Source organism: Nomascus leucogenys, chromosome X (genome assembly GCF_006542625.1).
Source record: "Nomascus leucogenys isolate Asia chromosome X, Asia_NLE_v1, whole genome shotgun sequence".
Classification (NCBI taxonomy): domain Eukaryota; kingdom Metazoa; phylum Chordata; class Mammalia; order Primates; family Hylobatidae; genus Nomascus; species Nomascus leucogenys.
Genome location: NC_044406.1, coordinates 23190496 through 23204827, shown reverse-complemented (window position 1 = coordinate 23204827; position 14332 = coordinate 23190496). Strand labels below are relative to the sequence as shown.

Below are 14332 nucleotides of genomic sequence, written 5' to 3'. Positions count from 1 at the left end.
GAGGGTGGATCATCTGAGGTTGGGAGTTTGAGACCATCCTGACCAACATGGTGAAACCCTGTCTCTACTAAAAATACAAAATTAGCCGGGCGTGGTGGCGCATGCCTGTAATCTCAGCTACTCAGGAGGCTGAGGCAGGAGAATCGCTTGAACCTGGAAGGCAGAGGTTGTGGTGAGCCGAGATCGCACCATTCCAGCCTGAGCAACAAGAGTGAAACTCTGCCTCGAAAAAAAAAAAAAAAAAAAAGAATGAGGATGAGGACAGCCAGGCTCGGTGGCTCATGCCTGTAATCCCAGCACTTTGGGAGGCTGAGGCAGGTGGATCACCTGAGGTCAGTAGTTCTAGACCAGCCTGGCCAACATGGTGAAACTCTATCTCTACTAAAAATACAAAAATTAGCTGGGCATGGTGGTGCATGCCTGTAATCCCAGCTATTCAGGAGGCTGAGGCACGAAAATCACTTGAACTTGGGAGGTGGAGGTTGCAGTGAGCCAGATCATGACATTGCACTCCAGCCTGGGTGACAGAGTGAAACTTCATCTCCAAACAAACAAACAGAATGAGGATGAGGGGAAGCCACAAGAGGGAAGAAGAAAGAAGAGCTAACTGTTTGGATCTGAAGAAAGGCTTTGCAGGGTGAGGGCTATCGGCAACTGTAGGGAGAGATCTGATACAAATATAACATCTATTTCCTTGGGGTCCTCAGATACTTTTCGACCCAAGTTCCATGGAGTTTTCTCCCTACAGCCCTCTAACCTCTCTCCATGCTGAGGATGCTCTCCTAACAGTGCTTGTATTGTTTGGAAACAATAAGTGTTGTTAATCTGAGTTCAGTCAGGGAAGCAGAACCACGATGAGCTGTGGAGGAAGTGATTTATCATAGGATTTAGTCCTGGCCCCATTGTGAGAGGGATGGGGGATTGAAGGTCCAGGAGGAGCCACCCACCATCAGTCTGAGAAGCCCAGCACATCCAGCTGTGCAAGTGGAAGGGGAAGCCAGTTGGGGAGAACTATGGGAAGCTGAAGCTGTTCCTACCTCTATGAGCCTGCAGCCAAGTGTCTGGTGGTGGCCCTGGGGCTCCTGTTGGTCAACAGGATCAGCGCTCACAAAGAAGATCTGGACACAGAGTGAGGGAGAGTGAGGACAAGCAGGATCTAGCTTTCACCTCTACCTCTGTTTGTTACCATACCTAACCACAACAACCTTTGGAAAGTAACCGCTCCTACTTCACTCCCACCTCCCATATCTTATGCAAATTCTTCTTTTGGTCAACTCTAACCCAAAGCCTTCAGGGAAGGGGATCCTGGGAAATGTGATTCCAACTTAGCAAGTCAGAACACTATACACTACCACGCTAGGAAACAGAGTGGCCACCGGCAGAGCTCCCCCAGCAATTGTCAGGGTACCCAGATGGAGAAGGTATAGGATGAATGAATGGTGGGGGGGAGTGAGGGAGTCTGAAAAGCATCCTCCGACCTATCAGAGCATGTTTTACTGTCCTGGAGCTTGAAATAGAGGAGAAAGCATTCTAAGAGTTTTCCTGCTAGGATGGGACAAAGGATATCTTTACTTGGCAAAGGTGAGTTTAGGTGGACCAGCTGCCTTCCCTCTAAACTGAGGTAACAGTCTGCAGCCAAAGTTTCCATAGCCCTTTGGTGCAGCCAGATTTAAAAAGAATCTTGTTCTCAGAAAGGCTGAAGCACATGCATATTTAAAGAGTTCTTTTAACACAGAGTTATCTGAGAGAAAATTACCTTAACACAAATTCCGAAGACTCCACATAGTTAAGATGCACAAATTCATTATCAATGGTGCTGAGAATAGCTCCTTGGAAGGGATAAAATGTTTATTAGAATCAATTAAAGTATGTTTGAGAGATTTATTTTCTCCGTCTTTATTCTCCTATTTAAAGAAAGTGCTGAGTTGTATATTAACACTTCAAGGTCTCGGTCACTGTTTGTCTTGAAAAAAAGAGAGAAAATGTTTGTCATTCCAGGAGCATAATCAGTTGAGCCAGTGCACAATGACATAGTTAATTCACCAACGGAATTCGTTGCCATAGCTTCAGCGAGGGACGGGGTAGATTAAACAATAGCCTTTTTCACGACTGCAGCTTTCACCACAACCTGCCTGTCCCCGCACAACAGGTCATCATAGCACTAGTTCAGAGCACAGCAATTGTCAATGAACAACAGCCCAGAGGGGACAAGAGGAGGCTTGTGGTAAGTAAAGCAAGAGTGTCCAGCAACTCAAATCTCTTCTTATTCAATAACTGGGACATTTCGAGCTCCTCCCAGCTTATCTTTGAGCGCTGGGCACAGAGAGTCTGCTTGACCTTTGGTCAAGTGAGCAACAAAAATTTCATCCTGTGACTCAAAAGAACTCCAAAGGGAGGAGGCCTCTAGAGAAGATAAAAAGATCAGGAGCAGGCATGGTAGGCCATCAGGAGTGCATCATGGAAGAGGACAATCGCGCTCCGCAATCGTGGCGCAAGGTAATGTGAATACTTTCTTATTGATTTTTGCCTTATTGAATATCAAAGTCAGTTCAAAAAGTAAAGTCCTATGTATCTGCGAGTGTAATGAATCTGTGCTAATTAATAGTCACACTAAAAATGGAAATATTATCTTCTCCATCTTAAGGTGATTTAAAAAAAAACAAAGAAAAACAAATTGTGACTAATATTTCTTTATCCCTTTGCAGAGTATGTCAGCTCCCTGGATAGACTTAGATGACAAGAACAAATTTTCTTACTAAAAAAAAAGGTCAGATCAATATGCTATGGGAACCTGAGGGTATTGCAGAAATGTTTTAACAGAATGTTGTTTATCGTTTGAAATGAGAAATTCTCCTAGTAGAAACGTCACAAAATCCTGATTAGAATATCCATTCCTTTTATTCTGAGATGGAGTTACGCTCTTGCTGCCCAGGCTGGAGTGCAATGGCACGATCTCGGCTCACTACAACCTCCGCCTCCCGGGTTCAAGCGATTCTACTGCATCAGCCTCCCGAGTAGCTGGGACTACAGGCGCGCACCACCATGCCCAGCTAATTTTTGTACTTTTAGTAGAGACGAGGTTTCACCATGTTGGCCAGGCTGATCTCGAACTCCTGACCTCAAGTGAAGACTATCCGTTTCTGAATTCAATGTTATGCAACTGTCACATAAGTGAGACCACTGTATATGGTCTTTTCTCTTGGGGAGAGGGTGCCCGGAGAACGTATTTCAAGGGGAACCTTGTTAAACTGAATGAGTTCTAGATGGAGAAAGTTTAGGCAGTGGGACAAAGTGTTAAGAAGGACCCCAGATGATGTGAAGAAGAGATTGAGGGCCAGAGGCAGCTTCCCAACAACGAGGCCGAGGGAATTTCTCTGCTTAACGGTGAAGCTGGTTTCACTCCACTGCCCTGAGAATGGACACAGGCCCTGGTCTCTCCTGTACCAGCATCCCTTCAAAACCTTCTCATGCCCCTTGGAATGGATATGGGTGGCTGGTTTAAGCACCATATTCCTCAGAAAGTAGTCTAGGTTCATATCTAGCAGACACTTGAGCTACATGACTGATTGATCATTTCGCCCAGTTGGTCCCTTCCCCAGTCGCCTCCATGTTATCTTAAATTTGGAGAAATTTGTACTGTATATTGAAGACTCGTGAGTTTTACTAGCCGATTGTATTGAGTTAATGGGGGAATCAGGAGGCATTGATTGATTGATTGATTCATTCATTCATTCATTCATGCCTCATTTCAAAATTAGATTTGAAGTGGTATCAAAATAACTAGATTCGGGCCAGCCACAGTGGCTCACACCTGTAATCTCAGCACTTTGGGAGACCGAGGCAGGCAAATCACTTGAGGTAAGGAGTTCGAAACCAGACTGGCCAACATGGTGAAACCCCCTCGTGACTAAAAATACAAAAAAATTAGCCGGGCATGGTGGTGGGCACCTGTAATCCCAGCTACTTGGGAGGCTGAGGCAGGAGAATTGCTTGAACCCAGGAGGTGGAGGTTACAGTGAGCCAAGATCATGCCACTGCACTCCAGCCTGGGTAACAGAGTGAGACTCTGTTGCAAAAAAACAACTAGATTCAGTTCTGGACTGGTGCAGGTATGGAAAGTTGAGATAATTCTTCTATGTTCCAGTCATGTAGAATTAAATCTGTGCAAATATCACTCTGTATTCCAATACCTTTTGCAAATTGAAAATAGACAAAGGCCTCTAATTTCATGGTCTTCCAAATGTATCACTTATCATTATTATAATAGTTGACATTTTAGGGTGACATGCCCTGGGCTAAGTACTTTCCATGGCTTATTTTATGTAATTATATTCAACAAAAGGACTCAAGCTCCTGACCATTTGCCTATGCTGGTAATTTGTGCCTTGATTTCTCTATTAAATTGAATAGGCTTATTTAACCTCCTTGAGCAATTAAAATGGATTACATTATTAATGGTAACAATAATAAAGAAGTGATTTTATTAACATTTTTCTCATGCTTTTTGATTCTCAGTGTACTTTTCTCACACAGGCAGGCACAACTTCTGTAAATTAAACTTTCTGACTACCAGCCCTTTGTGTACCATAGATTGATACCCCCAAGCTGACACACGACCATTTCTAGTTACTGCTGGTGGTATTACTTAACAGCCAATAGTTATAAGCATTGCTGCTAAATATTGAATCTGAAAGGTGGAAATACTCATGAACTTAATAATCTTTTATAGCTCTCAGGGAATGGAAACTACCTTTAAATAAGAGAGTTGAGTGTTTATTTCCACATATTTAATTTTGGTACTTGGTTGGTACTTATCTGGAAATAAGAGAATGCCCAAACATCACCTCAATTCCTCTTACTCCAAACACTGTGCTGTAGATATTATTTATATATATTTTTTGAGACAAGGTCTTACTCTGTTGCCCAGGCTCGAGTGCAGTGGTGGAATCATAGCTGACTGTAACCTCAAACTACTGGGCTCAAGTGATCCTCCTGCCTCAGCCCCCCAAGGAGCTAGGACTGCAGGCATGCACCACCACACCTGGCTAATTTTTAAATATTTTGTAGAGATGGGGGTTTTGCTGTGTTTCTCCGGCTGGTCTTGAACTCCTGGCCTCAAGCGATCCTTCCACCTAAACCTCCCAAAGCACTGGGATTACAGGTATGCGCCACTGAGCCCTAGCCTATATTCCCATTTTCAAGTGAGAAAATTGAAGCTCGCAGAGGTTAATTGTCCAAGATAGCAAGGATAGAGCTGGAATTTGGGTTCCCAGCATCCAATTTCACTTTTTCTTTAAATCTATACTGTTGAATAAGGTAGCCGCTAACCACATACAGCTGTTTAAATTTGAATTTTAATTACTTTAAAATTAATTAATTAAAATTTAAAATTCAGTTCCTCAGTCACACTAGCCACTTTTTTTTTTTTTTTTCTGAGACGGAGTCTCACTGTGTCACCTAGGCTGGAGAGCAATGGCATGATCTCGGCTCCTGGGTTCAAGTGATTCTCCTGCCTCAGCCTCCCGAGTAGCTGGGAATTACAGGCGCCCGCCACCACACCCAGCTAATTTTTGTATTTTTAGCAGAGACAGGGTTTCACCATGTTGGCCAGCCTGGTCTCGAACTCCTGACCTCACATGATCTGCCCACCTTGGCCTCCCAAAGTGCTGGGATTACAGGCATGAGCCACTGACACTAGCCACATTTTAAGTGCTCAGTAGTTATATGTGGCTCGTGACTATTTGGTTTGGACAACGCAGATATAGAATATTCCATCATTGCAGAAAATTCTGCTTTAAACCATAATATCTCTTTTAGATATGTTGAGGCATGTCTTCAAAATATGTTGCAGTTCTGTTACAAGTAATATGGATTTTAAATTTTACAGTAAAATCTCATTCATTTGAAGTCCCCTCATTTGCATAGCACAAAGTTAACTTTGATCTGCAAATTAATAATATAGATAAGAGTTAAGAAGATGGTTAAATGTACTTCAGAGACCACAGATTTTTAAGCACCATCAAATAACTCCAGAAGCACTCACTTAGATGCAAGCAATTGATATGATAATTACACATCATTTTTATTTATTCATTAAAACAGGGATCCCCGAAGGTGCCCTTGTAGGAAATAATGTGGTTAGCCTAGTTATTTCTAGCAACCCTTCTGCTATTTCGAAATTCTATGTGAAATCATTTTATACTACTTGGTTTATATCCAAAGGCAAGGAGGACGGTTTACCTTCCTCCCTTCCTTTGGATCATAAAGTAAAATGCTAGCATAAAACACTTTCACACTGAAATTTTGACTGGTTCAAGATCTAATTCCAAAGCCCTCACTTCTTCCACTATATTCTATGATTCCCTGGAAAAGGTACTCCTGTGGGCCCTGCATAGTGCCTGGTATGAAGTAAGGGTTCAATAGATATCTGCTGATTGACTGACAGAGACAGTTCTTTCAAGAGACCATTCATTGAAGTGGACTCCGATTTTCTACAGTGAATACATTTATCAAATGGAAAACTGACTCCCAGTTCGTTCTTTCCTCTTTACCAGTCTTTGCTGCCAAGTCTTCACGGTGAGATAAGGGCTTCCTATCTGTGAGAAAGAGATGATTCCCAGGCATTCACTTGGGGGGAGGGGGAGTGTGATCTGGCCAGAGGCTTTGGAAACTAAATCTTTCAGCTCCTTCAGAAGTGAGAACGGGGTGGCAAACATGCTGCCTTCCCAGGCACCAGTCATCAGTTAGCTCAATCAGTCCTCAAATCTGTGGGGCACATGTTCCAGGTCCCATGCTGGTTCTAGGTAATAAATAGGAGAGAAGAGAGAATGTTGAGTTATTAGAGACGAATGGCACTTGCATTTCCATAATATCCTTAGCGGAGGTGGTTTCTTACAGCTTGCTGGGACTGGTCATAGCAAACATTAATGCCGTGTCTTTTTAGCAAAAATAAAACCCAATTCCTCAATTTACCAGTGAGCATAAAAGGATATAGTTTGTCCCTTCCTTGTCTTCTTTAAGGAAAATTTTTAGCCATAGTGAGGAAAGAAAAATTAATAGAAACAATGTAAATGTACCTTAAATATTTAGTCCTTATTTGGAAGGAACTGAACAACTTAAAACTCTCCAAATTTATGAAGCTTAGATATCCGAACATTTTTTAAAAGCCATTTAAAGGGAAAGGAGATGATACTATATTTTTACCTTTTTTTTTTGAGATGGAGTCTCACTATGTTGCTCAGGCTGGAGTGCAGTGGTGCGATCTCAGCTCACTGCAACTTCCATCTCCTGGGTTCAAGCGATTCTCCTGCCTCAGCCTCCTGAGTAGCTGGGATTACAGGCACACACCACCATGCCCAGCTAATTTTTGTACTTTTAGTAGAGACGGGGTTTCACCATGTTGGCAAGGCTGGTCTCGAACTCCTGACCTCAAGTAATCTGCCCGCCTCGGCCTCCCAAAGTGTTGGGATTACAGGCGTAAGCCACTGCATCCAGCCTTATTTTTACCTTTTGTTCCAAACATCAATAGGCCTTCTGTCCTCTTATCTATCTCCCTGTAATTCCTCTACCTGAGCCCTAATATTACAGGTACGTATGTGCACAGCCTTCAAGCTAACCCAACACAGTTTTGTCTCCTTCAGAAACTATGGGGTAGGCTGATTCAAGAGTCCTCTTAACTCACTTAGTGGATGTATAATCACTGCCGTAGGCTGCTCTGCTGATAGTTCTCACTCTGAACATTGACAGGTGGAGCAGAGGCTAATTCTGAATCTGGCTCTCCACTTGATCTTAGCCAAAAGGCCGAGAAGCGACGTGAATCTGGCTCTCTAGAGTGCACTAACCTCTCCCTGGCAGACCCTAGATCCCTACCCACTGTGGTCCTCTAAGGCAAGTCTTGGTGACCATGCCTTCCCTAACTCCTCTTTGGCTCCCTGAAATGGCCCAATTACCATGCAAGCAGATGTGGAGTGAGAGGCTAGACTCGGGTCTTTTGTGAAATCTGGGGTTTCCCCAGTCTTCCCAGTGCTGGGAACAATGTGAGAGAAAATAAGTCTTATTAGTTTCTCTTATTTTTGCCCTTTATTCTCAAGGACTTGGAGCCAGCTCTCAAATACTATGGGGTAAAGAAAATGGTGCAACTGGCATAAAATTAATTTTGCCCCATTCTCACAATGAGGCCTCAAGAAGTGAAATATATTTTTATATCAGTCCTGCCCCAGGTATTAGAACATTTTAAAGTTTTCTTTGTCTTTCCATGAACTACAAATTCTCTATCTCTCTTTGTCTCTCTCTGTCTCTCTCTCTCTCCCTCGCTACCCACACACACACACACGGAAAGAGAAACGAAAATTTAAAAATTGGTAAATATGGCCCAGGAGAAAGAGAAAAATAATCCTGTTTCAAATCTGTTTTTCTTAGCTCCATTGATGTAAGTCATAAATAAAAGTACAGAATAACTTAATGATAATTTCTTTTGAAAGCAAAGACTAACATGATAATTTTTAATAGTACCATTATATTTACCAAAAAATCAATCTTGAAGAGTTCGTCCTACATATATCTTTACATATATCTTCTTGTTCTATATAACCTTTGAGAGTGGAGATGATCACATTTATCTTGGATGCATGACTTCCAACATGCTTAGTAAATGTTTGTTGAATGAGTGAAAGGAATTTAAATCACTGTTTATTCTGTATCCTCCTTGCCCAGAGAAACTCCTGAGTTTGTCCATCTAAGGTCATCTCTAGGCTGTTCAGGAGAATGAGTGGGTTTCAACCCAGATTTTGAGTGAGACATGGATCAATGTTGGATGGACCAACTCCAACTTGACTCCAGCCTCTAAATTGATTGACATTATCATTAACACTAGCAACACAGATGTTGTGATCACTGTTTACAAGGCTCTCCACCTCAACCCTGTCAGACTCCCAGGGTTGTTAGAGGTTTCTGATGTCTGAAGGCCAGGCGAGACCCACCTAGAGATACCACAGATGGCAGACTCAACCTTCAACAACTCCTCAGCTTTCTCAGAGGTGGGCAGGGGCTGGGGCAGTCTCGAAGAGAGATAGGTAAGACTTGTGCACCTACCTGCCTCATAAATTTTTTTCCATGTGGTTATTACATCTTACCTTAGGGTGGCAAATGAAGGACTTTCTTAAGTCTCACACAAAGAATTCAAAACAAAAAAATGGAGAATTAATAAAAAACTTTGTAGGGCTTTCTCCATTATACAAGGTAGGAGAGATTTATAGTCGCCAGGAAGTACAGTAGAAGTCTTCTTACCCTCTACAGTGGGGACCAGTTGGTCAGTTAATTGAAAAATAAAATGGGGCCAGGCGCAGTGGCTCACGACTGTAATCCCAGCAGTTTGGGAGGCCGAGGCAGGCAGATCACCTGCAGTCAGGAGTGCGAGACCAGCCTGGCCAACATGGCGAAACCCTGTCTCTACTAAAAATACAAAAAGTAGCCGGGCATGGTGGCATGCGCCTGTAATCCCAGCTACTCAGGAGGCTGAGGCAAGAGAATCAATTGAACCCAGGAGGCAGAGGTTGCAGTGAGCCAAGATCATGCCACTGCACTCCAGCCTGAGTGACAGAGCGAGACTCTGTCTCAAAAAAGAAAAGAAAAGAAAAATAAAATGGGTATAATGCGGACTCACTTAAAAATGATAAATGCATACATTAAACATTTTATTTAAATTTAAAATACATATATTATTAATTTGCCAAACCTTTGATTGGGCCACTGATTAGAGCTCTATGTTGTATTTTTTCATTAGGCAGACACATATGCATTGCCTATTATTTCCATTTTTAGTTTATTCTAAATTGAGTGAAAACTTAAGATATCTTCAAAACACTTTGAAAATGGAATCCTAGGTGTTTTGCAATGTTGTCCCCTAGCTTTTATAGTTGTCTTGCCCTCACCTAATTCAACAGTAATTTTTAATTTTAATTTTTTTTTTTGAGACAGAGTCTTGCTCTGTCGCCCAGGCTGGAGTGCAGTGGTGCGATCTCGGCTCTCTGCAACCTCTGCCTCCCAGGTTCAAGCGATTGTCCTGCCTCAGGTTCCCGAGTAGCTGGGACCACAGGCGTGCGCCACCATACCCAGGTAATTTTTGTATGTTTAGCAGAGATGGGGTTTCACCATGTTGGCCAGGCTGGTCTCAAACTCCTGACCTCAAGTGATCTGTCTGCCTCGACCTCCCAAAGTGCTGGGATTACAGGCGTGAGCCACTGCACCTGGCCAAAGATGGGCTATTTTAACAAGAGAAACATAATCTGTTTGTGGAGCAGTGTCTGAATCCCCTTCATCTCAATCCTCCCCCATTGGCACAATAGTTGGAAACAAAGACTACAGAGCTGTCAGGAGATGGTACATCCTTTCCACGAGTTAATAAAGTGATGCCCCGCTTTCACAATCTAATAATTAAGAAGGTAATCAGTGCATGCTTTCAGTTTGGTAAGTGAAACTTGAAGGCAATAAAATCAGAACACTACTTGGATTTTTTTTCTCATAAAGAAATGAATAACAAATTAGGGCCACAGAGCTAGAGTAATCACATTTTGATTTTCTCCTGAGCATGTCTTTAATAACCTGTATGCGTTAGGTAAGAAGAACAAAGAAAGGCAAAGTTAATTACCCAGGAAAGGTTCATCAAGAAATTTTGGTTACATTAGCCCAGGGTTTCTCAACCTTGGTATGACTGATATTTTGGGCCAGATAATTCTTTACATTAGCCCAGGGTTTCTCAACCTTGGTATGACTGATATTTTGGGCCAGATAATTCTTTGTTGTAGGGGCTGTCCTGTGCATAGGACATAGGATGTTTAATAGCATCCCTGGTCTCTAACCACTAGATACCAGTAGTTCTCCCCTTCCCCAAGTCATGACAACCAAAAATGTCTCCAGACATTGTTAAATGTCTCCTGTGGGACAAAATCACCCCCATTCAGTAGCTGAGAACTACTGAATTCACCATATACATTCCTTCTCATTCCCCATCCCCTGGAGCCCTCCAGGGTTTGCTGTGTGTTTTGTTTTGTTTTGTTTATTTTGTTTTGTTTTGTTTTGTTTTTGAGACGGAATCTCGCTCAGTCACCCAGGCTGGAGTGCAATGGAGTGATCTTGCCTCATTACAACCTCCATCTCCTGGGTTCAAGTGATTCTCCTGTCTCAGCCTCCTGAGTAGCTGGGATCACAAGTGCCCGCCACCACGCGGTGGCTAGTTTTTGCATTTTTAGTACAGATGGGGTGTCACCATGTTGGCCAGGCTGGTCTCAAACTCCTGACCTCAAGTCATCCCCCCAGCCTCGGCCTCCCAAAGTGCTGGGATTACAGGCGTGAGCCACTGCGCCCGGTCAGTTTGCTGTTTTAAACACTTAGAATAAAACCCTTCAGATCAGGGCCATCTATCTACATTTTCCAGGGAATTATTTGGAAAGAAATCGACTATATCAAAATTACTTGTCCAGATAACAAGAAGGGCTCTTTGCATTTCTGTATTGAAAAGTAGCAGGCAAAAAGAACAAAGGAAGGTGATCTAATAAAGGTATTTATTTAAGGCATTCAGCTGAACGCTTGACTTACATTTAATCCCCACAAAACCCCCAGGCGGCATTAGTAGTTTTATTTTATTGTGGAAGAAAATGAGGCTTAACGAGGTCAAGTACTCGCTCAAGAACACATAGTTTGTAACTTACTGGTGGAGCTAGAAATCTGACAGCAAAGTTTGTGCATTTGTGCATACTGCCTCAGTATATGTACTTAGAATGTCATACATCTAAAAAAGCAAGGTGACCAGTTTTTATCTTTCTTAATTTTTTTATTAGGGAGAGCTTCAAGCATACACAAAATTAGACAAGACATTAATAGTACATTACCATTTGTACTGTTCATGTACTTGCCACCTACTTCAACAGTAATCAACTCATGACCAATCTTGCCTCATCTACAGCTTCTCAACCTCAGCATAATAGACATTTTGGGCTAGAAAATTGTTTGTCGTGGGTGTCAAGCACACACAAGACAAGGCAAGGTCTGAATGACTTGACTGGTAAAAGTATAACTAATCACTTTTAGATTAAGACAGTTTATTACTTACATAGCAAAGGAAACAGTAGCCAATGGTGCCAGCTTCATACTGTGCTTGTCCCACACACCAAAAAGAAGGACACTACAACAAAAGGGGCCAGATAACCTCGACTCCCATTGCTGAGGAGCCCACTGTAGATTGCAACTAAGTGTTTTTCTGCTCTGTAACTTTGTACTGGGAAGGGCAGGGCAGGAAGCCCCATATCCCAACCCAAAGACTATTAGAAACTGCTTCATGACAGTTGCTCAGGGGAGATAAGGAGGTGAGTGACAAATAGCCCTGGAGCAACTCCTCACAGGCCTCCCTGTTCCAGGAGAGCTTGTTCCAGGAGGATCACAAGGTGTTCTCCAACACTCAGATGGGCTGCACGTCAAGCCTTTGCCTCTATGGACACATTCAAGGTCATCAGGGTGCCGGGGCAGAGCCATTATCTTACAGTGGACGACTGTCCTGTGCATTGTAGGATGTTTAGCAGCATTTATGGCCTTCACCTACTGGATGTCTACGGCACCCTCAGCCCCAAGACGTGACAACAAAAACTGTCTCCAGACATTGCTAAATGTACCTTGCGGCAAAATTGTATCCAGTTGAGAACCACTGATCTAGAGCTCTATCCACTCCCCACATCCAAACAACATATTTCATCTGTAAATATTTCAGTATATATTTCTAAAATAGTTTTGAAAACATAAACACAATACCTGTTTGTTTGTTTGCTTGTTTGTTTTTGAGACAGTCTCATTCTGTTGCCCAGGCTGAAGTACGCTGGCGCAATCACAGCTTACTGCCGTCTCAACCTCTTGGGCTCAAACAATCCTCCCATTTCAGCCTACCAAGTAGCTGGGACCACAGGCGCGCACCACCACACCCAGCTAGTTTTGCTTTTTTATTTTTAGTGGAGATGAAGTCTCACCATGTTGCCCAGGCTGTTCTCAAACTCTTGGGCTCAAGAGATTCTCTGGTCCTGGCCTCCTTAAGTGCTGATATTACAGGTGTGAGCGACCTCAAGCAGCTACAGTATCATTATTATACCTAAATAAATTAACAATAATTCCTTCATAGCATCTAGAAATTGTTCAAATTTCTAATTGTTTTATAAATATTGTCATTTTTACAGTATTTTGAATTAGGATTCAAATAATACAGTGTACATATTGCAATTGATTGATATGTCTTTTAGATCTCATTTAATCCATAGGCTTCTTGCAATTTTTTGGTTGAAGAAACAAGGTTTGTTCTATAGAGTTTTCCACAATCTAGATTTTGCTGATTGCATCCCCGTGGTGTTAACATACTCCTTTATCCCTTCTGTATTTCCTGTAAATTGGCCTCAGATCAAGAGGTGTGATCAAAGCCAGGTTCTATTTACTTGGCAGACTATTTCATAGGTAGTACATGTACTTCTATTAGGAGTACATAATGTTTGGTATTGCCTGTCTCTCTGTCATGTTAGCAGTAGTTGATGCTAAGTGCCTAAACCCAATCTTTCCTTAGGGGTTATAAAGTGGAGATAATTCATTACCATCTTACCTTCTTCATTACTCATTCTAAGACAAGATACTTCTCTTGTTGGGTGACCTAGAGGGACAGTTTGTATAGGAAAGGTTAAATAAAGGCTTATTTCCCAGTTTTCAAAATAATGTGTTTTTCTCTAGCATCCTTCAATGCAGACAAATGAGGCTTAGGGGTTTCTTTTGATAGTGTTATGAACTCATGCATTGAAAAACATTAGATAGGTTTCCATCAATTGCAGTTCTTATCCTTATTGATGCTTAAACTTTTCATCTTTGGCTGTCAGGAGTCTCCTAAGTCTTTTTGATGATTTCTATCTTTTTTAAAAAAGGATAATATAACTTATATATTCATATGAGTACTGTTATCTTCACATTTTCAAATGATGACCAAAGACTTATTCCAAAAATGTTTTGAGCAATGGTAGTACCATATGTGCTAGAGAGTGCCATGATTCACTGCTAATGGTTTTGCTCCTGTTGAGTTCCTGCAATTGAATGGTGGAGTGAGGTTATCCAGACCATTTTGTAGAAATAAAGGATTATTTTTCTTTGAAGATGTGCTTATATCATACTTGCTTACTCAAGAGAATATCTTCTCAAAGCAAGGGTGGGCTTCTGTGAAAGACCATTGACCGCATATAGCTACTCTCAGGCACCCTTAGTGTTTTTTTTTCCTTTTTTTTTTTTTTTTTTGAGATGGAGTTTTGCTCCTGTTGCCCAG

General features: G+C 42.1%; 1 protein-coding gene across 1 annotated transcript in view; it reads left to right on the top strand.

Moving 5' to 3' along the window:
- Positions 1-2178: 2178 nt before the first annotated feature.
- Positions 2179-14332, top strand: part of PCYT1B (phosphate cytidylyltransferase 1, choline, beta) — a 115476-nt gene continuing 103322 nt past the window's right edge. The window contains exon 1 of the mRNA XM_003261163.3: positions 2179-2496. Within this exon, the coding sequence (XP_003261211.1) occupies positions 2434-2496 (63 nt within the window). The 5' untranslated portion in view covers positions 2179-2433. The remainder of the gene's footprint in view (positions 2497-14332) is intronic.